Genomic DNA, 25,504 nt, shown 5'->3' on the forward strand with positions numbered 1-25,504 from the left:
AAAAAGAACGGGAAAGTAAGAATGTGCGTGGATTTCACAGACGTCAACAAGGAGTGTCCAAAGGATTGTTACCCGATGCCGCTGATAGATGAGTTGGTGGACCGAACCACAGAGTATAAGTTCTTTTCATTCATGGACGCGTCGATGGGCTACAATCAGGTGGTAATGTATGGCCCAGACCAAGAAAAGACGGCGTTCATAGTGGAAAGGGAATGTACTGTTACACCAGGATGCCTTTTGGTCTGAAGAATGCGGGGGCAATGTTTCAGAGAGTGGGGGAGAAGATGTTCGAGGCTAAAATCAGAAAAAAGATAGAGATCTACATAGATGACATGGCAGAGAAGAGTATGACTGAAAAGGAGCATTTGGAGGGGTTGAGAGAGACATTCGCCATATTGCAAAGACACAAGCTGATGTTGAACCCAGAGAAGTGCACATTTGGGGTAACATCCAGAAAATTCCTAGGGTATATAGTCATATATCGCGGCATAGAAGCAAACCCCGCAGAATGTGAAGGAAGTTCAGAGGCTGGCTAGTAGGTTCGCGGGGCTTAATAGATTTATATCCAAGTCATCGGACAAGTGTCGGCCCTTGTACCTACTGTTAAGAAGGACGAGTAACTTCTAGTGGACCGAGGCATGTGAAAGGGCATTCCAGGAGTTGAAAGAATATTTGGGCAATGCCCCGATCTTGTTGCGGCCGAGACAGGGGGAGAAGCTGTACTTATATCTAGGGGTGTCGGAGTGTGCAATTAGTTAAGTATTGATAAAGATGGTGGGAAAGACAGAGAGACCGGTGTAATTTCAAAGCAAAACAATGTTGGACGCCGAAACGAGGTACAATAGGATTGAAAAGTATGCCCTGGTGCTGGTCTTTCTCAGCGCTGAAGTTGAAACCATACTTCGATGCTCATTCTGTGGTAGTCGTTACTAACTTGTCACTCAAGCAGGCATTGAGGGCCGAGAAGTCAGGAAGAATGTTGAAGTGGGCTGTGCTGCTCAGCTCTTATGAGATCGAATACCAAGCCAGAACCGCAGAGAATGCCCAAGAAATCGCGAAATTCCTGGCCGAGTTTCCGGCCGAGGACCCCACCTGGGGAGAATAGATGGTTATGGAATAGGAGATGGACCAAAATCACGACCCCTTGGATCCATGGGACATGCAGAATGTTTGGAGGGTATTCGTGGATGGTTCAGCTACAGATTTTGGGAACGGAATTGGGGTGGTGTTGGTTACCTCCGAGAACACTCGCCTAGAGTTGTTAATGAAATTGGGTTTTGCGGCTTCGAACAACTAGTCTGAGTATGAGGCTGTGATAGCAGGATGGATTTGGCCAAAGATTTGGGTGTGCGCAAATTGACAGTGTTTTTAGATTCTAATTTGGTAATATGCCAAGTCAATGGAGGATTTGCGGCGTGGTGCCCTTGGATGGCCAAATATCTAGAGGTGGCACAGAAAAAGGAAGGAAAGTTCGAAAAAATTAGCTTTGATCATCTAGGCAAGGGGGAGAATAGACACGCCGACGCCTTGGCATACGTTGCCGCGGTACTCCCTGGGATAGAGGGCAGATCTATTGAGGTCAGGGTGTTGAGCAAACCAAGCACCGCAGAAGATAAGGTTGTGTGCCTTACTGAGGAGCAAGAGCATGGGTGGATGGGACCCATCAAGAGTTACCTATCGGGGATAGATACAGGGGACAAAGGTGGGAGAAGGAGAATAGAATAGAGGTCAAGGAGATACATTCTGACAGACGGAGAGTTATATCGGCGGAGCGTCAGCGGACCACTCTTGAGATGCCTGGGGCCGCAGAAAGCGCAAGAGTTATTAGGAGAGGCTCAGGAAGGGGAATGTGGGAGCCACTCGGCCGGAAGGATGATGGCCCACCGGTTGCTATCTCAAGGGTACTTCTGGCCTCACATGAAGAGAGATGCAACTGAGTATTCCAAGAGATGCCAAAAATGTCAGACCTTTGCGCCGCTGATTCATTCACCTGCAGAACCATTACACAAGGTATTTAATCCGTGGCCCTTCGCTATGTGGGCGTTGGATGTCGTCGGGCCCCTGCCTATGGTCAGTGACAAAAGGAGGTTTATGCTGGCCGCGACGGACTATTTTACAAAGTGGGTTGAGGGTGTGGCCCTATAGCAGGTGAAAAAGGAACATGTGAGAAAGTTTTTGTGGGAGAATATAATATGCCGGTTTGGGCTACCACACACCATCATCGCGGACAACGGTACTCAGTTCACAGGGGGAAAAGTGAAAGCCTTCCTCCAAGGCTACAAAGTGAAGCAAGGGTTTTCATCCCTGTACAATCCCGAGGGGAATGGTCAAGCAGAGTCTTCCAACAAGGTTATCCTTGATACTTTAAAGAAAAAACTAAAGGAGTGCAAGGGGTGCTGGGCAGATGAGTTAAATCATGTACTGTGGGCGTATCGCACAATGCCGCGGACATCTACAGGAGAATCCCCTTTCGCAATGGCCTACAGAGTAGAGGCAATGATCCCGGTGGAAATGGTTGCTCCGACGACTAGAACCAAGGCAATGGAGGCAGGGGTGAACGAGAAAATACTGGCCGAGGAGCTGAACCTAACAGAGGAGAGGAGAGACACTGCGCGCATCCGATTGGAAGAGTATCACCGCAGATGCAGAGACAGTATAACAAGCGGGTGAAGCCGCGGACATTTCATGTGGGAGATCGGGTACTTCGGAGGGTGACCCCAGCCACCAAGGAAGAGACAGACAGGAAGTTGGGACCCAACTAGGAGGAACCTTACACCGTGGTGGAGGCAGGGATGGACGAGACCTACATGCTGGAGACACCCTAATGGGAGAACATCAAGCGGCCGTGGAATGTCCGGATGTTGAAAGAATTCCATGAGTAGCTTTTGTCATGGGTGCTTTAATTAAAGAAAATTGTACTTGCTTCATTCGAACTTTGTAATGTTATTTTGAGTTAGCTACTATGTTAATAAAAGCAATAGCCAAATTTTCCAATCTGATGAATGTGCGTTCACTCATGTGTGTGTTAGGCCGGGAGCAGCGGATAAGGGTTTCTACATCAATGTTGACTCTTTGGTTGATTTGGGGGCAAGCTGAGTGGCCCGGGCATGCTCAGCTGCCCTCAACATCGCCACGACCAACTTAGGGGAACGCTGAGTGGCCCGGGCTTACTCAGCGGCCCTTAACATGTCCTTAGTCAACTTGGGGGCAAGCTGAGTGGCTCGGGCATGCTCAGCTGCCCTCAACATCTCCACGACCAACTTGGGGGCTTGCAGAGTGGCCCGGGCTTACTCAGCGGCCCTTAACATCTCCTTAGTCAACTTGGGGGCAGGCTGAGTGGCTCGGGCACGCTTAGCAGTCCTCAACATCTCTGCGGACAATTTTGGGGGGGGGCTTGCTGAGTGGCCCGAGCATACTCAGCAGCCTCCTACCTCACCAAAGCAAATTGGAAGGGGATGAATGCCACGGTGAAACAAGGTGGTAATTAACTAGGGAAGGGTGTCAACACATTACAAAAGAGGAACACTTGGAGTGCAATGAGTTTTCATAAAACACAAGTTAAATAGGAATGGAGACCCACTGCGGTCTGCTGGGAGTACCCAGAAATCCAAACCTAAGGGTTGAAACCAAAAAGTTAAAGTATCAAAATATCAGATACAACTGTGCAACTTGCTAGGCTAACAGACAAATTGAAACTTAGATACACTTCATTTCGGATCGCCCAAGGCATCAGTTGGCAGACCGCCCTCCTCCGCCGCGTCGGTGGATTCGTCCACATCTATAGGGGATGAAGACACCCCAGGAATGGTAGCGTCTTTCATCTCAAGAGCGGGGGATATGGCCGTGGATTCAATTGAAACCAAAGCAGGAGATGGGTAAGGAAGAAGACACCCAGTGGTAGTAAGAGCTTCTAGCTGCTGATTCAGTTCTCGAGCTATCTTCTTGGCAGCAAGGACTTTGAAGTGTTCAGCGACACCTTTCAGTGACTGTTCCAAGTCTGCCTGGGCGGTGGCCCTGTCGGCTTCCCTCTGGTTCTCTAGCTGAGAAGAGACAACTGCCACATAGTCCTTGTAGGCTTCCTCGGCGCGCTGGAGCTCCTTGTGATGTTTAAGGGCAATGATACAAGTCTCATCCCTTTCCTTCTCAAGTTGGGTGCATTTCGCTTTCCACCCAGTGGGACCGTGAATCTCATATTTCATAGACTTGAACGCGTCCAGGGTATTTGTTAGACTATGAATCACGTAGCCCACATCCAGGCTCAGCTGAAGGGACATACCAAGTTAGAGAACATTAAACAATAAAGAGGGAATAGAGAGGGATAAGGTGCATACCCGTTCCCGGCCAGTGTATATCGCCGCTCGGTAAGAGGCGAAGGAGCCAGAATCCCCATACGCTTGGTCCCTAGGAAGGTGGGAGTTGAAGAAGAGAGACACAGCCACTATTAGATTATCCAAAGCGGAGTCACGCGTGGTGACGTCGCGGTCTCTAGCCTTGAACTGAGGATGCCAGAGTTCTGCAGGCCCGTTGGGCAGGGGACCAATTTGAACCGCCTCTTTGCCAGTGCAGCAGGTGGAGGGCCGCGGTGATGAAGGTCGAGAGGAAGGTGCAGGGGCAAGGGCCCTTGGCGGTTGCAGCGGCGGGCGCATCACCGTCGGAATCGCTGTCCCAAAGCTTGAGTTTGGCAACATCCATGTTGTCAGAGGTGCCTGCAGGGGGGCACAATCATAGTCCCAGTCAGCTATGGAAGAATACGACCTGGGGACATTAGTAGGGGGGACTGAGAAAGAACCAATGGAAGGCTTACGAGTCTTAGAGGCTGCGGCCTTCCGGGCGAGAGGTTGGCTGCGGGAGATCTTTGTGGTGTACCCAAAAGATCGATGGGCTGTGGGTTTCGCCTTCCGTTTCTTGGAGGGAGATGGTTTGGGTTTCCTTTCTTTGGGCAAGGGCAGAAGGTAGAGAGGGTCGCGGTATTGGCCGATGTCTTTGAGGGATGGGTCTCGGAGGAGTGGACTCCCTTTGTCAGGGTCAATGCTGAGGATGTCACACTAGTTGACCCCTAGGCGCAGGAGTCTGGTGAAAATCACGGAGGAAACACTAGCGTATATCTGGGAGTGGGAATCTCGGTTCCAACCTCAAAAGCAGAGGAAAAGATATGTCAAGGAGATAATAGAATGTGAAATTAACAAGGCAATCGACTCAACTCACCGCGGCAGATAAAATGGGAGTGCCTCAAAGATAATTCAGGGGACAGAGCAACGGAGAGGAAGTTCCCAGATACGTAGAGGGGATAATGATGCCAGACCTTGTTGGAGGTGGTAACGTGAATAACAAATAATTTCTTCTACCGACGCACGCAGAAGGATTGATACCCCACGCTCCCGACCTTGGTGCTTTTCTTGATAAAATAGTGGGACGTGATGTCCTGAAGGGAAATCAGAGGGGTATTTGTGGTATTGTAGTAGTTGGCTGCGAACATGATTTGCCAAAAGTTGTCAATGCCTTGACACGGTGGAATATTAAAATGATTGTAGACTTCAACATCTAACAAGGATAAGGGGAAGCGGAGACCAGCCGTTATTTGCCCCACTGTTGCTACTAAAAACCCTGGCCACGGCGGTACTAAATGGGGAAAATGAGTGACCCCAGGCACATGTTCCAATACCACATCCTCAGGGATGTCGTAGGCATCATTTACAGCGGCCAGGTTGGGTCAACGGTAATGAGAGGGAGGAGAAGGTAGCACAGAGGGTCTACCGGAGGTGGATGGAACAACGGCCCCATGGGATGACTCCGTGGAGGGAGACTTCGGGTGGTCGGCAGAGGGGCCGGAAGATCCAGACTCCGCTGCAGTGCCGGATGATCTGGAGGTCGGCGATGCAGATCTGGTGGATCCAATAGCGGAGGAGCCACCAGATTCGGAGCCAGACATGTCACCAAAGTATGATGAACAAGACAGGGGGGGGAAGGTAAGAGTGATGGACGAATAGTAGGTAGAAAGAAATGGACACGAAAGAGCAAGAACTAAAAAAGAAAGAAAATAATGACCAACGAACTTACTCTAGCAAGAAAAGGAAACTGAGAAGTGTGAGCGCAAACCTGAGCAGAGCGTAAGCAAGATGCAAAGAAAGCTTCACCGGAGATGGTAGGACAGATGCAAGGAACTCACAAGAGGAAAAAGAAGAGCACAAGAAAACTGGAGTAAGGGAAGTTGAAGGTATAGTTAGAAAAATGGAAAGTGAAGAGTCGGGAAGGGGGAGGAGAGTATAATAAAGGTATTGGGCGGGATTTGTGTAGTCAGGGGAAAAACGGTAAAAGGGGAGTGGCGCTTGTGGAAAAGAGAGCCATTGAAGATTAAACGCGTGGTATCGCTAGAATCGAGGAGGTAGGGCTAGTTGGGCGTGCGCCGCAAGGCACGTGCCTAGGGACACGTGGCAAAGGTCTGGAGGTCAAGGAAGTGGGTAGCGTGATGGTCAGAAAGATTCGAATGATTGATGGGTGACAAGACAGCGTGGTAGTCTGCCAGCTGGGGAGTCTCGGCCCGCAAATCCATTCGGATCCGTGGACCGAGAGGGGGCCTTTGTATTAACCCCTTTTTAGTCCACTGAGGTGGCATGTCTGCCGGCCTGAAGCAAGATAAGAAAATGAAGGCGTGAAACACCTGATCATGGTCGCGCCTCTGAAAAAGTGGTCGAGCCATACAGCAGCATGTGGAAGCAGAGCGGTCAGAGTCAAAGAGGAGGCAACTTAATAAAGAAAAAATGGGGGGTACAGCAGTAAGGCCGCGGAACCCTAAGAAGACAGGTGTGCCAGTGTAGACTGGAGGATGGGAGGAAGATCAACGGATAAGAAAGAAGGGAGGAGGGTATAAATAGGAACAATAGAGCAAGAAAATAGGAGGAGGAAAAAAGAAAAGAAAAAGGAAAATAGGGAGTGAGAATGAGAGAGATTAGGACATAGGAGCCTAGAGGTTGTAATTTGTGTGCATATAGAAACTTTTAAGATTGAGGTGTAATTCGATTTGGAAATCTTGACATGGTCATGTAAATAAATCTAGAGTACATAAAAGGTTAGAAATAGATAATGGTTCAAAAAGAGATACTTACTTTTCTTGTAGTAACAAGATTAATTTGATGGTTTCAAAGTTCCATTCTCATATTTTGGACATGGTGGTGGAGAGAGGGTTTTGCCTTAGAGAGAGAGAATCATAAATAAACTTTAGAGGTGGTGGTGGTTGTTTGGGGAAAGAGGGAAAATAGAGAAAAAGAAGTGGGCCACTTTCAGTTTTTGGGAATTTTAGTTGAAGTGGGTTGAAAATTTGGGCTAAACTCTGACAAAGGCCTATTATTTATAGTAGTAACCAGAAAATGAAATTGATTTTATTGCATTTTCTGTGCAAATGCAATCGTTAGTGTTCTAGTTACAAACATACCTTAGCACTAGATGGATAAACGCTATCCTCCAAAATTTTATAGCGATCTTTTATAAGTGCTATTAAATGAATGCTATCTATTTACAGTTTTCTAGTAGTGGGGAAATCAGAAATTAGATGCAATTGTGTTGAACTAACCTCAAAGAATTATTAACAAAAAATTGGAAACCAGATGCAACTGCATGGAACTAACCGAAAAAAATAATTAACAAGAAATCAGAAACTAGAGTGCAAATGCATTGTATGTACTAATATCAAAGAATAATTAACGAAAAATAGAAAACTGGATGCAAATGCATCGAACTAACCTCAAAAATTAGTTTACGGGAAATCGAATACTGGATGATATTGCATCGAACTAACCTCAAAAATATAATTAATGGGAAATCGAAAACTGGGTGCAACTGCATTGAACTGATATGAATCATAGAATATTTAATTGGAAATTAGAAATTGGATGCAAATACATTGAACTAACCTTAACAAATAATTAACGGGAAATTGGAAACTGGATGCAAATATATCAAACTAACATCAAAGAATAATTAACGAAAATCGGAAACTATAGGTAAAAGAAAGTTTAACGCGAAACCATAAACTAACCTCAGAGAATAAATTATAGAAAATCAGAGACTGGATGGATGAAAATACATTGAACTAACCTCAAAAAATATTTAACGAGAAATCAAAAACTGGATGCAAATGCATTGAACTAACCTAAAAAAGATAACTACTTAAAATTCAGAAACTGGATTCAATTGCATTGAACTAATCTCATAGAATAATTAATGGGAAATCGACAACTAGATGCAAATGCATTGAACTAACCTCAAAGAATTTTTAACGAGAAATCAAAAAATGGATGCAAGTACATTGAACAAACCTCAAAATATAATTAATGAGAAATCAGAAATGGATTCAATTGCATTGAACTAACCTCTTAGAAATTAACAAGAAATCGGAAATTGAATGCAAATGCATAAAACTAACCTCAAAAAATAATTCACGAGATATTGGAAACTGGATAATCTTTGATGACCCACGTAGGGCCGGGAATCATATATAATTTTTTTTTTTATGTCATGTTTGCAAGGAGACTATTGATAGATCAATAAAAGTTGGTATTACACATAACCTTGGATAAGTAAGGAGAAACTAGAAACTAGATGCAATTGCATTCAAATAACCTAAAAAATAATTAATTGGAATTTGAAAATTGTATGCAACTATATTGAACTAACCTCAAAAAATAATAAACTGGAAATCAGAAACTAAGGGGTTGTTTGTTTTTTTTGAATTAAGCATTCAGAGCCTCTTAAACATAAGTTTTAAGCATTTAGAGGCTCAAAACTTGTTTGTTTTTTTAAGTAGTTTAAGTATTCAGTGGTACTTTCAGCATTCAGCATTCTGCACCAAAGTTTCTCCTGAATGCTGAATTCTAATACTTGAAACGAGGAAGTCCCTTCTTGCCCTTTCTTAAGAACCCAATCTCAAGAACCCATCTACTTTATTACCTTAACCTACTTTCTTACCTTAACCTTTATGGCTTCAAAATAGGTTCTTCAAAATTTGATGTTGGCGTCACAGGCTTTTTTCATTTTTTTGGGTGAATGATATCCACTTTGTTAAAAATAGAATTATATATATATTTTCTGAAAGTAAATAAAATATGAAAATAAATTGTTAAAATATATTTGTGAAAGCATATTTTAAATAAATTTATTTATCATTTCTTTTCTTCGATAATCCATCTCCCCTCCTCAAATATAATATATATTTTGTTTTATAAAAAAATCAAGCTAGTGTTTAAAATAGATAGCATGAGTAAAATTGTCCGAATGATTTATATTCAGCCTTCAGAGCCAGGTTATTCTAACAGAAAACAAACATGTTTTTTAGAATTCGGCAATCAACATTTAGCATTCAGAGGATGGGCCATTTAGCATCCAGCATTCAGCATTCAGAGGCTCAGAAAAACAAACGACCCCTAAATGTAAATGTATCGAACTAACCTCCAACCTCAAAGAATAATTAACGGAAAATCAACAAATTGATGCAAATATATTGAACTAACCTTAAAGAATAATTAGCGAGAGATTAAAAATTGAATGCATGGCTAACCTCGAATAATAATTAATGGGAAATCAGAAACTAACATTAAATTAACCTCAAAATGTAATTAACGAGAAATTGGAAATTGGATGCAATTGTATTAAACTAACTTTAATGAATAATTAACGGGAAATTAGAAACTAGATGTAACTGCTTGCATCGAATTAACCTCAAAGAATAATTAATGCAAAATCGGCAACCGGATACAAATGCAATGAACTAGCCTCAAAGAATAATTAATGGAAAATAAAAAATAAATGAACTAATCTCCAAGAATAATTAATGGAAAATCAGAAACTGGATGCAAGTGAATTGAACTAACCTCAAAGAATAATTAATGGGAAATCGGATACTTGACGTAACTGCATAGAACTAATCTTAGAGATTAATTAACGGGAAATCAAAAATGGAATGCAAATGTATTGAACTAACCTTAAACAATATCTAATGAGAAATCAGAAACTACACTAATTAACCTAAATAGTAATTAACAGGAAATTAAAAACTGGATGAAAATGCATTGACTTAACCTAAGAAAATGATTAAAAGGAAATCGGAAATTTGTTGTAACTGCATGGAACTAACCTCATAGAATAATTAACGGGAAATCAGAAACTGGATGCAAATGTAATAAACTAACCTTATAGAATAATTAACGGGAAATATAACTTTGCATTTAAAATGGTGTTTATCATATCTCTTTTGGTATGATTGTGAAGGCTTGCTATTTAAGTAGTTTCAATATGACCTTTGTCTCATTGGGCATTTCCACAAAACTTCATTCAAATAACTTCCTATGTCATAGCTCTGCATAATTGCAATTATTTTTTTGAAGAGCAATTTAATATAACCGCACCCGTTCATAGGACAAGTTCGTAAGTTAGTAAACTAATCAGTAGCAATTAATCATAAGCAGTACACAATCAAGAAATATGCATTCTCTTCCAAATAACCCGTAAAGCAAAAAATATATTTTGCATTCCTTTTCTTCTTTTGTTTAGCAGTCATTAAAAATAAATAAAATTGCAAATAACTCAACTGACATCAGTGTCATACAGTGCAGGCGTGTAGCAATATACCAAATACAAGAGATGCAACATTAAGGAAAAAACCCATTCTTGATGCTATGCATGGCAAACAACAAAATGCATTATTTTGTACAAAGCTGAAACATGGATATATAAGTGGTGTCAATAACTCAAGAAATGATATGATCCTTACAAAGACATGGAAAATGACATTTTCAAAGGGTAAAGATATATATGGGCCACATCAAACTCACCTTGCACAACCTGTTATACTTGTAAGAGTTTCTGTGGCCAACAACCCAAGTGAGAATCCCTGCAAAAGTTAAAGGGAATACAAACCTGAGAAGTTCCATGTTTTTTGAGTAGGTGAAGGTGTGAAATAATTTATATATGAAGTATATAAGTTCAACTATGCACCTACAGGCTACAACCGAGATACAAAGGGAAAGCGAAGCACTGGACCACCCAGTTCTTCCATTCTTAAGGTAAGCATCAAATGAACTTGTAAAAAACTTGGAGTATTGGTACCTTTCACAATTATGAGTTTTCATAAAATTGGGATGCGTTTATTTCATCATTTGATGTCTCAGAAAATTAGTACTCTATGCCACGTGGCGTATAATCTTCTTAGATATGCCTCTTTAATTGCAACCATTTGTATTCGATCAACAAATGAAATAATTCCTCCACACATATGACATTTAAAATGTAGGAATAATGACTAACAACACATCTTAACATGCTGAAAAATAAAATTTCGATGTAATGTAAATGCTATCATGTGTCGACAACATATTCTGAACATACAAGGTCTTCTCTTCTCTTTTTTTGATATTCATCCAATTTTCAACTCGTCAGCTGGGTAAGCTTTTTATTGTGTATTGTAATAGGTCATGAATTGATGGCGAAGAATACAAAGGCTTTTAAAAATTCTAAAGGCTCAAAAGACTAGAGAAAAAACTATTTTTTTGGGTTTTTAACGTTTATTTGGTTATATCGATCCAAAAAGGGCCTAAATTCTCTCCTAGGATATGGCGTGGTGATCAAGCAAGTGGACATGTGGTGTTTATATCCGGACATCCTTTGTGTTATCACTCAATACTCATTCAGATGAGGCTTTTGGCTAGATTCTCACAGGATATGGAACTTAATTGTTCTAATATAACCTTGGTTTCGGAAACTCACTGCTATATATAATCAAATGCTTATGTATGCCATTCATGAAAAGATGTAGAAATTATTGTATGTATATTAGTCTAAGTTCAAAGAACAAATCCTTACTATGTTATTATAATGAGGCTTCTAGACTTCTTATTCATCATAGAAAAAGGAAACAAGACTTTTAATACTAAACAGAATAATATTTTTGGTCTTTTTCGAAAAAAAATTTAAGAAAGGAAGAAATATACTACTATAAGAAATGCCTGGTTTTTGCAAAATGTTACTATACCACCCTCTAATAGAAATATGCTTTTTCCTTAGAGTATGAAGAAATAAGGGAACAGATTACCATAGAAACATGAGCAAAAACAGCGATACACCTTTTTTTTTTGCATAAAGGTAATTGATTAATTAATAAAATAGGAAGTTACAAAATGTTTCTAACTGTACATACACAGTTGCTTCTCACCAATATTCATTTATCTTTCTAAGTAACAAATCTAAAATAGGTGAGATCAGGATTTTCCACTCTCAAAAACTCTGGCCTCACGTCTCACCACCTATGTATACCAGTAGGTAGAGTCGAACCATACTTTGACATGCAATCTGTAGCAAAGTTAACTTCTCGCCAAGTGTGGGTGATGTTTATCCATGTAGCCTCTTTCTTTAGTTGCTCCCATCACCTTCGAGTCTGTCTCTACCTAGATGGATGTCCATCCCAACTCTAGTGCCTTCTTAATGCCCTCCAAAATCGTGTCTGCCTATGCCAAAATAGCGATACACCTGTATTATGTTCTTCATGATGAAAATATACTACTCCCAAAAAAATAAGTTTGGGGTGTGGGTTGTTTGATATAAAACGATAAATACATGGTTTATTTTACTAGGGAGTTACGTAATTATTATACAATGAAATTTTTCATTTTTTGTATTTTTGAAAGTAATGTAATGCATAAAGAAAAATGGAAAATTTTGGCATGATGTATTTGTATTACCTTTGTAATAGCATGATGTGCAAAGATGGGACTAAGTCCGCGATGTATAGGATAGGATGCAATATAAACAAGAACAAGGAGTAGCAAATCAAGATCGCGGAACCCTAGTACATGGGGTGTCAGGTGTACGTACGGTCAGCAAGAGAGTTGTAGGATGACAAGACAGGTGGACGGACCAGGTAAGAGGAAGAAGGATATAAAAACGAGATGATGAGGAGAGAAAAGGGAGGTTGTTAGAGAGAAAAGAGAGGAAGGGAGAAGAGAAAGAGAGAAAAGAAAAGAGAGAAGATTGTGGGAGAGGGTGAGATTCAGTGTTCATACATTTGGCGCCATCTGTGGGGACCGGAGGAAGGCAACTTAGAAATTGCACCAAAGAGAGCAGTGGGTAGACCAAAGAAAGTTAGGGTTCACAAGCCGACGCCGGAAGCGGTGATTGAGGAGGGAGAAGGGGTAAAAGAAGGGAGAGCAATGGAAGAAACGCGCCTGATGCGAGAGGAAATTGAGAGGCTGAGAGAGGAGAACGATGAGCTGTGGAAAGAGAGAGAGAAGACAGAGGAGGAGGCCGGGGAAGAACTAAGTGAGGGGTCCGAAAATGTGGGATCTGAAGATGAGGAAGGGGTCGGACCGAATCTAGTAGAAAACCCGGTAGCGGGGTTAACAATGGAGCAAGTTCAAGAGATGATAGACAATGATAGGGAGGCAAACTGGTGGCAGACGAAGGAGCGCGCGGGAGATGCCAATTAGGTTGGTGGCTGGGTTGAATCACAACCCGTTAGCAGATGACATATGGGCCTCAGAGGTCCCAAAGCGGTTTGCCAAGCCGAGGTTTGAGAGGTATGACGACAAAGGGGATCCAGCAGACCACATTCACCATTTTCGGCAATAGATGCCACTCTAGCAGGAGGCTAGGTATGACGGTTTACGATGTATGATGTTCCCGGCTAGTCTTAAGGGAGGGGCATCGGATTGGTATTACCGATTGCCAGTGGGGAGCATCAAGAATTTCCAGGTGTTGGAGCAGGCATTCATAGATCACTCCATACATCAGAAAGAATGAGTGGTGGACATCGTGGCTCTATTCAATGTGCGACAAAGGTCCACGGAATCAGTTAGGGAGTTTCTGTGTCGGTTCAAGGCAAAGACCCTGAAAGTTGAAAATTTGGATGAGAGGACAGCGGTGATAACCTTTGAGAGAGGCTTACGCCCGGGGACAAGAGTGCACCAATCCGTGGTCAAGAATGAGATTACGACACTACATGAGATGTATCCACGAGTGGAAAAGTATATAAGATGTGAAGATTCTATGCAGAAGGATTCCAAGAAAACGGGGAAGGCCGTGTTGTCCTTGGAGAAGGATCGGGAACGCCAGAAAGTGGGGACATCGGAGAAAGAAAGTGGGAGATACCGCGGATAAGGAGCGTAAGTAGAGGGAAGCCGGGAAGGAGTCCGAAGAGAGTACAGAGAGAGGAAGCCATACCGCGAGATGGAACAGACTCTATTGAACAAGTCGCTCAGTGAGATCTTGCCCCTAATAAAGGACCGGCCAGGGTATGAAGGACCGCGAACCATGCCAATGGAGATACCGGAGAAGCCCTTTTGTGCATATCATCAGATACGAAATCATGAGATGAATGACTGTTATGATCTAAAATGGTTGGTTTAGAGAATGGTGGAAAAGGGGAGGATGGGAGAATTTGTGAGAGACGGTCGAAATGAGGAGTGCATGCCGCCGCAGGGAAGGATACTGGGAACCATCAACGTGATTTACAGCGGGGAGGATATGAGTCATAACGCTCATAGATACAAGATACGGCGGACCGCAAGCATCCAATAGATTAATGAGAGAACGGATAGGCCTCGGCAGCGAGCTGGGACAGCGGCAAAGAAGGATAGAATCGTGTTTAGCGACGCAGACCTAATAGCAGTGGAATCACCACATGAAGACGCATTGGTCATTACAGTGGCAATTTGATTTACATGGTGAAAAGGGTATTGATTGATTGTGGTAGTGCGGTATATCTGTTGTTCAGAGGTGCTTTGGAGGAAATGGGAGTTGATCCTAAGCAGCTACGTCCTTCGCAAACTAATTTGTATGAATTTAATGGAAGTATGACTGAACCCATGGGGGAACTCTTACTACCAGTAACAACAGGGCCGGTGACAGTCTTCGCCCATTTCATGGTGGTGGATTCGGCGTCGCAATATAATGCAATCTTGGGAAGGCGGTGGATTCACAAGATGAAGGCGGTCCCATCAACGTATTATCAAGTAATACGATTCCCCACCCCTACTGGCATGTATGAGGTCTACGGTGATCAAGTTATGACAAAAAATAGTAATCGGGGAACCGTGAAGATGCTGATAGGCGGGACAGAAGGAGAGGCTTCCAATCCTAGGATGAGGCTGGCATAGCAATTACAATGCACTTCAGGGGAAGAGGAGGGTGAGACGGTGTCGGACCCAAAGACGCTCGATGAGATAGAAGTGGTGAATATTGGGATAGGGGAAGAGGATAAGTTCACGTCGATAGGATCTAGCTTGCCTGAGGAGTGGAGGGGTAAATTGATACAATTCTTGGCAAAAAATAGAAATGTCTTCGCTTGGAAAATAGAGGATGTTACTGGGTTGGACCCCGAGTTCGCATGTCATCACTTGCATATGAAAGAGAACGCCAAACCCGTGAGGCAAAAGATGCGCAATATTAGGCCAAAATATGCTGAAGGGATCCGGGAAGAGGTCGCCAGATTGAAAAGGGTGGGAATAATCCGAGAGGTAGAGTTCACGGACTGGTTATCTAATATAGTCGCGGTACCAAAAAAGAATGGGAAAGTGTGTATGTGCGTGGACTTTACGGATGTGAATCTAGAGTGTCCAAAGGACAGCTACCCCATGCTGCGAGAAGATGAGTTGGTAGACAGGACGGCTAGGTTCAAGATCTTTTCCTTGATGGACGCGTCGATGGGGTATAATCAGGTCGCAATGTATGGGCCCGATCAGGAGAAGACTTCATTTGTGGTGGAGGGGGTTACTTACTGCTATACGAGGATGCCGTTTGGTTTGAAAAATGCAGGGGCAACCTTCCAACGGCTAAAAAAGATGTTTGAAAGCAAGATTAGGAAGGGAATTGAGATTTATATAGACGACATGGTGGAGAAAAGTATGTCAGAAGAGGAACATATAGAGGGGTTGCGAGAAACCTTCGGGATACTACGTAAATACAACTTGAAAGTGAACCCAGAGAAGTGTGCTTTCGGGGTGACTATGGGAAATTTTTGGGGTATATCGTTACTCATAGGGGAATTGAAGCTAACCCCGAGCAGATAAGGTCCTTGATAGAGATGTCGTCTCCGCAGAATGTGAAGGAAGTACAGCAGTTAGCAGGAAGACTCGCAGCTCTGAATAGATTCATCTCCAAGTCATCCGACAACTGCAGACCACTATACCGACTGTTGAGGAGCACACCGGATTTTATATGGACCGCGGAGTGTGAAAAGGCATTCCAGGAATTGAAAAAATATTTAGGTAAAGCGCCTTTGTTGTCGCGACCCGAGATCGGGGAGAAGTTGTATTTGTACTTGGGGGCCACAGAGTATGCAGTCAGCTCGGTTCTAGTTCAGGTGATAGACAAGGTGGAGAAGCCGGTATATTTTCAGAGCAAGACTTTGTTAGACGCGGAGACGCGATATAGTAGAATCAAGAGGTATGCCTTGGCATTGGTATTTTCAACCCTGAAGCTAAAGCCCTATTTTGAAGCACATGTGATGGTGGTGGTAACGAATTTGCCTATGAGACAAGCACTGAGAATAGACAAATCTGGTAGAATGTTGAAGTGGGCAGTGATGGTGAGTTCCTATAAGATACAGTATCAGATAAAAACCGCGGAGAAGGCGCATGCAGTGGTTGAATTTCTGGCAGAGTTTCCCGCAGAGGATCCCACGTGGGGAGAGGAGATGATTATGGAGCCGGAGCGGGAGAGCGAGCCAGACCTTCTAGACCCATGGGATAAGAGGAATGGGTGGAGGGTGTTCACGGATGGATCGGCTACCGATGCATGCAGCGGCATAAGAGTCGTGTTAGTTACACCTGATAATAGCAGAATATAGCAAACCATGAAACTCGTGTTCGCAGCGTCTAGCAATAAGGCGGAGTATGAAGTGGTGATCGCTGGATTGAGAATGGCCGAGGATTTGGGAGTGAAGGAGCTGACAGTCTATTCTGATTCAAACTTAGTGGTCTGTCAAGTGAATGGAGGGTTCGCCGCTCGATGTCCTAAAATGGCAAGATAGTTGAGAAATTCACGAAAATCTGTTTCCTTCACTTGGGCAGGGGAGAGAACAGACACGCCAATGCCCTAGCATATGTAGCAGCTGCAATTCCCGGATCGGAGGAGAGAATAATACATGTGGGAAGGTTGGAGAAACCGAGTACCGAGGATAAGATGGAAATTTGTCATGTCGCAGAAAAGAAGGAAGGTTGGATGGAGCCTATTAAGGACTTTCTGGCGAGAAAGCAAGTCACAGATAAAAGGGAAAGAATGAGATGGGAGCAGACTTCTCGGAGATACGTTTTACTGGAAGGAGAGTTATATCGGAAAAATTTCAGTGGACCACTTCTAAAATGTCTGGGTCCGCGACTATCCCAGGAGGTGTTGGCAGAATTACACGAGGGAGATTGCGGGAGTCATTCGGCGAGGAAGACAACGTCACACCGACTACTGACACAAGGGTATTTCTGGCCCCACATGAAAAGGGATGCTGTGGAATTTGCTAAGAGGTGTGACAAATGTCAGAGATTTGCACAGTTGATATTCGCCCCTGTTGAACCCCATCACAATGTACCAAGTCCGTGGCCTTTCGCTATGTGGGCAATGGATATAGTGGGACCGCTGCCCATGGCCAGTGGTAAAAGGAGGTTCATGCTCGCGGCCACAGATTATTTCACAAAATGGATTGAAGTCGTGCTCCTGTAGCAGGTGAAGGAAGCACAAGTCATCAAGTTTTTATGTGAGAATATCATCTGCAGGTTTGGGTTGCTATACGCCATCATAGTAGACAATGGAACTCAGTTTATAGGACCAATGGTGACCAGATTCTTGCAAGCCTACAACGTAAGATAGGGGTCCTCGGACCCTTACAACCCCGAGGGCAACGAACAGGCAGAGTCCTCCAACAAGACCATCATGAACAACCTAAAGAGGAAGTTAGAGGATAAGAAGGGGGCATGGGCCGACGAGCTTAATCATGTATTGTGGGCCTACCGGACCACACCTCGGTCGGCCACCTAAGAGACTCTATTTTTCTTGGCTTATGGGGTAGAGGTCGTGATCCCGTCGGAGATGGTGGCAACTACAATACGAACAAAGGTCATGGAGGAGGGTTCAAACTGGAGAATCTTAGCAGCAGATATGAATCTAGCAGAGGAAAGAAGAGACATGGCCTATATAAGGCTGGAGGAGTACCACCGGAGGTTGCAAAGACAGTACAACAGGAGGGTCAAGCCAAGGCAGTTCCAAATAGGTGACCTGGTGCTCCGCCGAGTGACACCTAGTACCAGGAAAGAGAAAGATGGAAAGCTAGGTCCAAATTGGGAGGGACCTTATACGGTGGTGGATATCGGAGGGGCGGGCACCTACAAATTGCGGACATAGGACGGCAAATTGATAGAGAAGGCGTGGAATGTGAGAATGTTAAAAAAAATTCACACTTGAATGTAATGGAAATCTATTGCCTGAATCTGGGAATGTATCTAAATATATAATGCAACAACACTTTTGAGAAGAAATCATTGTTTATAGAGGTAGGAGTCCAAAATAACTATGAGACGTGAAATGCCAACGAGACCGCGGAGGGATGAGCCCTTCGCTGACACAAGTTCAAATTTGGACCTGGGGCAAGGCGAGACCCCAATGGCTTTCGGAAGCTATGAATCCCGTGGAGCGGGGCAAGAGGCGCGAGTAATACAGGGGGCATAGAGCCTGAAGGTGGAGAGAGACAGTGGAGGGGATGAGCCCGTCGCTGATACAAGGCTGGAGAGGAGCCGGGGGCAAGAGGCCCCAAGGGACGTGCTGAGAATACAGAACCCGCGGAGTGGGATGAGCCTTTCGTGGGGGAGCAAATCGCACACGGGGCATGAAACCCCAGTGTGGAAGGAGACAGCGGAGGGGAAGAGCCCTTCGCTGACAAGAGGCTAGAGGGAGTTGAAGGCAAGAGGAGTTGCCCCATTTGACTCACCGAGGTTATAAAGTCTGTGGAGCGGGAGGAGCCCTTTGCGGATTATAGAGACTAACACCATGTGGGGCATGAGGCCAAACATAGAGAGAAATAACGAGAAGTTGGAGTCCTTCGCAGGCAAATAGCAAAATCAAGAGAGGAAGAGATGACAAACATGCTGAACAAAATCAGAATTCATAGAAAAGAGATTAATATTCAAACATAAACCTAAATATACAAACGGATGGGAACATCCGTTAACATTCAAACATCAACAAAAGTAAGAAAACAAGTGTAATAAGTGGCTCAGATGGGACAAAGGGACTTATTACAATGAAGTACAAAATACAAAGAGTAGTTCTATTGCTTCTCAGATGGGGAGTTAGTGGCAAGAGGGACATTAGAATCATCTTCAGGGGGTGTGGTGGTGAGGGATGCAGTAACATTCTCTGGGGTTCCAGGGTGGGTCTCTTCGGTAGCCATGACAGGGAGGGAGTTCTCTTCATGCACCGGGGAGTGGGGAATTGTCTCGGTGGCGGTTACTTCTGCATGGGCGTCTCCAGAGGGGGCTGCAGCTGTGGTGTAAGGCTTCTCAAGTAGAAGCCGTCCTTCCTGGGTGAGTCGGGCATGCTCCTCCTAGATCTTCTTGGTTACTCGTTTGTCAACAAGAGTCTTGAAGCGTTCGCGCAGAGTAGCCATGTCGTCTTGGTGTTGCTGAAGTAGAGCGGCTGTAGCAGCTTCCTATTCTTGATGGAAGGAGTCGACAACAGCTTGGTGTTGTCGGGCTAATTCAGATAGATTGAGTTGATGATGTTCAAGGAGCATTTCCCGCTGACTACTAAGGCGGTCATTCACCAAATCCATATAGGCATGATAAGATGACTCAGTGGAATGCAGCTCATCCTGGGCCTTGAGTTTATCCATGTGTAGCGGCTAATTTGGATTGAAGCCCTGCATGGGCGGCTTTTAGTCCACCAGGGCCGTTGACCTCTTTCTCCAAGGCAGCCAATTTGTTCTTGGTACTGAGAAGACCGCGGATCATGAAAGAAATGTCTAAGCTCACCTGGAGACAGAAATAGAGAGAGTAAAAAAAAAATGAAAAATGAAAGTGATGAGAGATTGGAGCGTACCCGTTCCCAGTTAGTATAAAAGGAAGTGCGGTGGGTATCAAATGAACCCCCATCGGCATAGGCAATGTCCCTGGGCAGGTGGGAGTTATAGAACAGGGAAGAGACTACCACCACATTGTCGAGGGCGGAGTCAGCGGTGGATACTCAGCTGTTACGCACGTTGAAGATTGGGCAAAAATCTTCTGCAGGGGCCAAGTCAGACACAGGGGCGGCCAGTGGAATCGGTTCCTTGCCAGGCCGGCAAGCGCTTAGGGAAGAGACTGCAGAGGGGAGCGAAGAGTTGAGGGGGTAGGTGCTTCAGATACAGAGGTCCGTGAAATGATAGGGACGGACTCTTCAGAGGTTGAGGTCCGCTGCCTCTTTGACGAGGGCATTTCAGCAGGAGCCCTCATCGCGGTCGGGGAAACTTCAGTCACTTCATCTTCCTTGGAGTCACTATCAAAAACTTTTTGCTTACGAACATCCATGTCGTCGGTAGGGGAAGGGGGGGAGGTATACTGGTCATCCCAGTTAGAAATGGAGCGATAGGAGGGGATGTCTTCGGGCGCGGAGGTGGCAGGAGAGTCATCAAATCTAAGGGGCTGAGAGGAGGTGCGAGGATGACGGCGGTGGGAGGACGAGACGCGGGATCTTTTCCGGGTAGGGGGAGACGCTCTGGGTTTCCGCTCTTTGGGAGGAGGAGGACAGTAGAAGGGAGCTGAGAAGCCATGGAAAATGTGCATACTGGGGACTTGTAGCAGGGGGATAGCTGTTGAAGGATTAATGCCTAAGTAACTGGCTTGATTGTGTCCGAGCTCGCGAAGTCTTTGAAAAATAGGACAAGATACACCGGAATAGAGTTGGGATTTAGAGTCTGGCTGCCAACCTACAGAACAAAGAGGAACAACAAGTTAGATCATGACGGTAACAATACAGTAAGAAAGAAGGGAAGTATGAAGACACTCACCACGGGTAATGAAGGCGAGGTGGTTAAGAGTTAAGTCTAAAAGAATGTCCGTGGACAGAAATTGTCCTGATACATATAAAGGGTAATGGTGCCATACTTTGTCTGAGGAGGTAGTATGGAGCAAGAGGGGTAGCTTCTGAGGACGTACACAGAATGACTGGTAACCCACACCGACATCTTTGGTGCTTTTCTTAAGGAAGTAGTGGGAGAAGATATCGCGGCTAGTGATTTTGGGCTCGCCGGTTCTATTGTAAGTGTTTGCAGCATACATAGTTCTCCAGAAGTTTCCTATACCTTGGCTGGGGGGGATGTTGAAGTGGTTGCACACCTCGACATCCAAGAGAGTGAGGGGCAACCGCAGACCAGTAATAATTTGTCCCACAGTAATCACAAGGTGCCCGGGACGACGGGGAACCAGGTGAGGGTAGTGGGTGATGGATGGCACGTGTTCTAGTGTTATTAGGACGGCGGCATCATGAGGGTGGAGGTAGCAAAGAAACTGGGTGCCTGGAGGTGGATGGGGCCTCTGTAGGGGCAAGAAGAGGTGGGGACGCTATTGGGGGTGAACGGGAAGTGGAAGAGTCGCCGGAGTTAGAGCCCGACATTAGAAAAACGGAGAAACAGGCGCAGAATATTGAAAGAACTCACTATTTAGTTTGATCAAAGGTAAAGCAAGCTTAGAAAATGTACCAAAGGGAGCAAGGAGAGTGGTTACGCCTGAGCTGAGGTCCAAAAGGATGAAAGAACAGCCAAGAAACCAGCAGAGTACACGCAAATCGGAGGTTGATCGGAATGGAGTGAAGGAGAGAGCAGTGGAAAACCAAGGGAGAGTGAAAGTGAAATGAGGAAGAGGGAGAGGGAAAGGTGTTTAAATAGGGAAAGGGCAAAAATGTAACTTCATGGGTTGTGGAGCTCGAGGAGTCAATTGAGTAGCCCAGCCAGCGCTGGACATGTGGAAGCGCAAAGAATAAGGGATGGCTAAAAACACGCATGATGATTGCAGTAAGGTTCACACGCAAACCAAGAAAACAGGGTATGGGCGGCAGAAAGAATATGACGGTGAGGGTTCTCGACCCCGGATCTCTTAACGAGACCGCGGAGTCGAGAAGGGGCATTTGTAGTAGCCTGATGTGCAAAGATGGGACTAAGTCCGCGATATATAGGATAGGATGCAACATAAGCAAGAACAAGGAGGAGCAGCGAATCAAGACCGCGGAACCCTAGTCCACGGGGTGTCAGGTGTACGGTCAGCAAGAGGTCGTAGGATGACAAGACAGGTGGACGGACCATATGAGAGGAAAAAGGATATAAAAATGAGATGATGAGGAGAGAAAAGGGAGGCCGCTAGAAAGAAAAGAGAGAAAGGGAGAAGAGAAAGAGAGAAAAGAAAAGAGAGCTAGAAGATTGTGGGAGAGGGTGAGATTTAGTGTTCATACAACCTTTTACTCATATACCAAATTCCAAAACAAAAACATAGTATATCATGCATATATTAACATTATACTAACGTTATACAAAGAAAAATAAAAATACAAAGAAAAATGTCCAACTATACGGACACTAGGGAACTTCCTAGTCAGAATCAGTTCGTGACTCGTCCTGACGTCGAGAAGATCCTTCTCCTCACTGACGTCGGTTCCTAGAGTGTTTATCACTATGTGGGTGCACATCTCTAATAATGTGTAGTGTTCTAGTGACACTGTGATGAAAGCATCTTTGCTCCTGTTGGAAGGATTGTTGCTATTCTCTGAGGTTCTGTTGAGCTGTCATGATAACTTGTTGTGTTTGCCTGAGCTGCTGAACATGCTGGTGCAGAATCCTCTGGCCTCCATGGAGAAAATGAATTTTGTCCATGGGCTGAGTGAACTGTTGAGTGGCACCTTCAGCGAAGTAGTCCACTCTCTCGGTAGGGCGTGCTTGCTCAGCGGCTCTGGCGCCAGGTGGGTACCAAAATTGCTGGATGCAGTGTGCATAGATAGGACCTTTACTAGCGTCCCTTACCTTCATTCTGGCGTCAAGACTTTGAACCCCAGTCTTTGCATGATCTTGGTGACCAAAGATCGGTAGAGGGCGATGGACCTCCTGGGTTTGCAGAGTTGCTCCCATATAAAGGTGACAATGCAGAAGTTGTTCTTCTACTCTTGAAGAATCCATAAAATGTGGAGCATCGCCTTGCTGAAATCAGATGGCTTTATTGAGCCTAACAAGTTGTAGGCTATCCATTAAGAAATCGTCAACTGATTTCTTTGCAAAGAGTTTTGAAACACACGGTGTGACTTGGGGTTTGTCACCCCCTCGAGAAGCATTTCGACCAGCATCACGTCGATGGTCCTATCGTCTGGGGACTATTCCGTCTGAGCATAGACCTTCAGAGGAATCACAAAAGCCTCACTCACCAACTCCTTGGTGAGCTCAAGAACCCATCCATCCCAGACAACCAGGATGCGGTCATCCTCCCCTCGCTGCATATGATTATAAAACGAAAGAGTGAAAGAGGGAGAATAACTTGCACCTTCCAACAACACCAACAATTCCCATCCTCTTCTTTTAATCTCAGCCTTGAAGTGCACTTCAAATAGATCAGAATTGAAGAGGGTTTAAAATTTTTGTTTCGGCACAATTTTTAGAGCTCGAGCCATTTAGAGTAGGAATTGATGAAATTGGGGTTTTTAGTTGGAATAGGGGTTGCAAATGGAGCTTTCTGTGAAAATTTGGAGTGGTGGTGTTTTAGGTCAATGGGCGGTCTCGCGTTAAAAGAGGGCAGGCATGCGCGCGAGTAGGTGCGGCGGGTTTGGGATTTTTCGAGATGACGAAGTCTGTCGGGTGGTCGCGAGTTATGTATATGAGATGAGGACACGTGTGAGGCACATGTCGTTTTAAGTTGAAAATTTTTTTGGCCCAAGCCCAAATAAAATTAGGTAATTCCTATCTTGTCCTCAGTGTTTCGCCACTTCAAAAGTGGATCCCCGCTTCGTTACTCGTCCGATCTCGACCCATGAGGTACCAAAACGATCAACATCGAAAATGCTACACAATGATATAAGGTACACTCATATCCAACATCAGATGAAAAACAGATAAAGAAAAGAAATGTGACAAACTGAAGGAAAATATATACAAACAATGGACAAAAAAATTTAATTAATTTTTTTGGGTTTTGGATAATTTTTAACTAAAATTAAAAGGTGGGTCATTTTAAGTCAGATTCCCATGACTTTTGAAGATCAGAGTTAATCCCAACCTGAAGGTTGAATAACTCGATGAGCCTGAGTGTGATGCGCTAGATGAAGACACATGTAGAATTTAAAAACAGAATTGTTATGAGGTTGAAGACCAGGGCAAGTTGTTGTTTGATAATTCAAGCAACATCGAGAATTATTATTACGTGCGTATGAACTCTTACACAAACCAAGAATGGTTTTTGGTATAAGTATCCATATCTTCAGCTGCAGTTCTCTAGGAAGTGCTTGCACATGGTCATTGAAATTGTCTTGCTAGGTGGAGGGTTTTTGTTCTTAACGGCAAACATTTTGAGAAACATTTTGAAAGTTTTTAGAAAGAGAGATTGAGAAGGGGAAAGAATTTGAGAGAAACAGAAGAAAAAAAATTTGAAAATTTGTATAAGTTTTTTGAGTCTTTTAACGTCAAATTCTCGAGACAAATAGAGAGGTGGAGGCAATAAGATAGAATTAAATAGAGAATAGTATCACTTTGGGTTACTCTATTTGTTTAATTCTCATTTGGAGACGCCTCGTCTTTTTTTTTTTTTTTTTTTTTTTTTGAAAGTTGGTTTTCTCATGCAGAAGAATCTCTAACCATATAGAGGTTTTGATAAGAAGATAAACTTATACATGAATCCTGTATCATTTTGGTTACTCTGGCGTATAAGTTTCATGTTTATATGCTCTAGTTTTGAAAACTATGGAGAGGTGTTTTTAGATACTCATACTCAAAAAGCTGTGATACTTGAACTATTATCGCAAAACATGGAATCCAGACAGATAGAGCTTCAGCTACGCGAGTTGGGGGATTTACTGCGCAAGACATGGAATGTCCTGACCCGTGCAAATAGTTCGGTGATATAGGCGACCCTTAGTAAGCAAAACTGATACCAAATTGCCCCTAGATTGCATTTTTCTAGAGGTTGGTATATGTAAAATCCGTTGCCCGTTTTGAAAAATGACCACACAACTATATTAAATTTCAAGAATCTTGCATTGATAGAGTGGAGAAAACAACTTTTTTGTTTTGAAAAAGAAGTGTAAAATAAAGAAAAGGAAAAGTGTATACATGCTCCACAAGTTCACACTTACTCAAACGACGAGTAAAAAATGTTTTATAAAGAATATGCGAGATATAAGTGTGATAAGAGCCCAAAACTATAGTTTTAACTCCTTAACAATAATACTTTTAGACCAATTATGCGAGTAATAAATAAGAGTTAATGTTGATTACGTGCTTTTATGTATTTCAGGCATTGAAGTCAATTATGTG

At 43.9% G+C, this 25,504-nt stretch overlaps 2 protein-coding genes across 2 annotated transcripts; both read left to right on the forward strand.

Annotated features, from left to right (window-relative positions):
• Window positions 1-1,323: 1,323 nt before the first annotated feature.
• LOC147475553 (uncharacterized) lies at window positions 1,324-1,725 on the forward strand. Its single transcript, XM_086585449.1, has one exon. It carries the CDS (start codon window positions 1,324-1,326, stop codon window positions 1,723-1,725), a length of 402 nt encoding a protein of 133 aa, XP_086441575.1.
• A 12,977-nt stretch (window positions 1,726-14,702) lies between these two features.
• LOC147475554 (uncharacterized) lies at window positions 14,703-15,137 on the forward strand. The gene has a single exon (XM_086585450.1). It carries the CDS (start codon window positions 14,703-14,705, stop codon window positions 15,135-15,137), a length of 435 nt encoding a protein of 144 aa, XP_086441576.1.
• The last annotated feature ends 10,367 nt before the right edge of the window (window positions 15,138-25,504 follow it).

The sequence above is a fragment of the Coptis chinensis genome, chromosome 9 (genome assembly GCF_015680905.1).
Source record: "Coptis chinensis isolate HL-2020 chromosome 9, ASM1568090v1, whole genome shotgun sequence".
Taxonomy (NCBI): Eukaryota; Viridiplantae; Streptophyta; class Magnoliopsida; order Ranunculales; family Ranunculaceae; genus Coptis; species Coptis chinensis.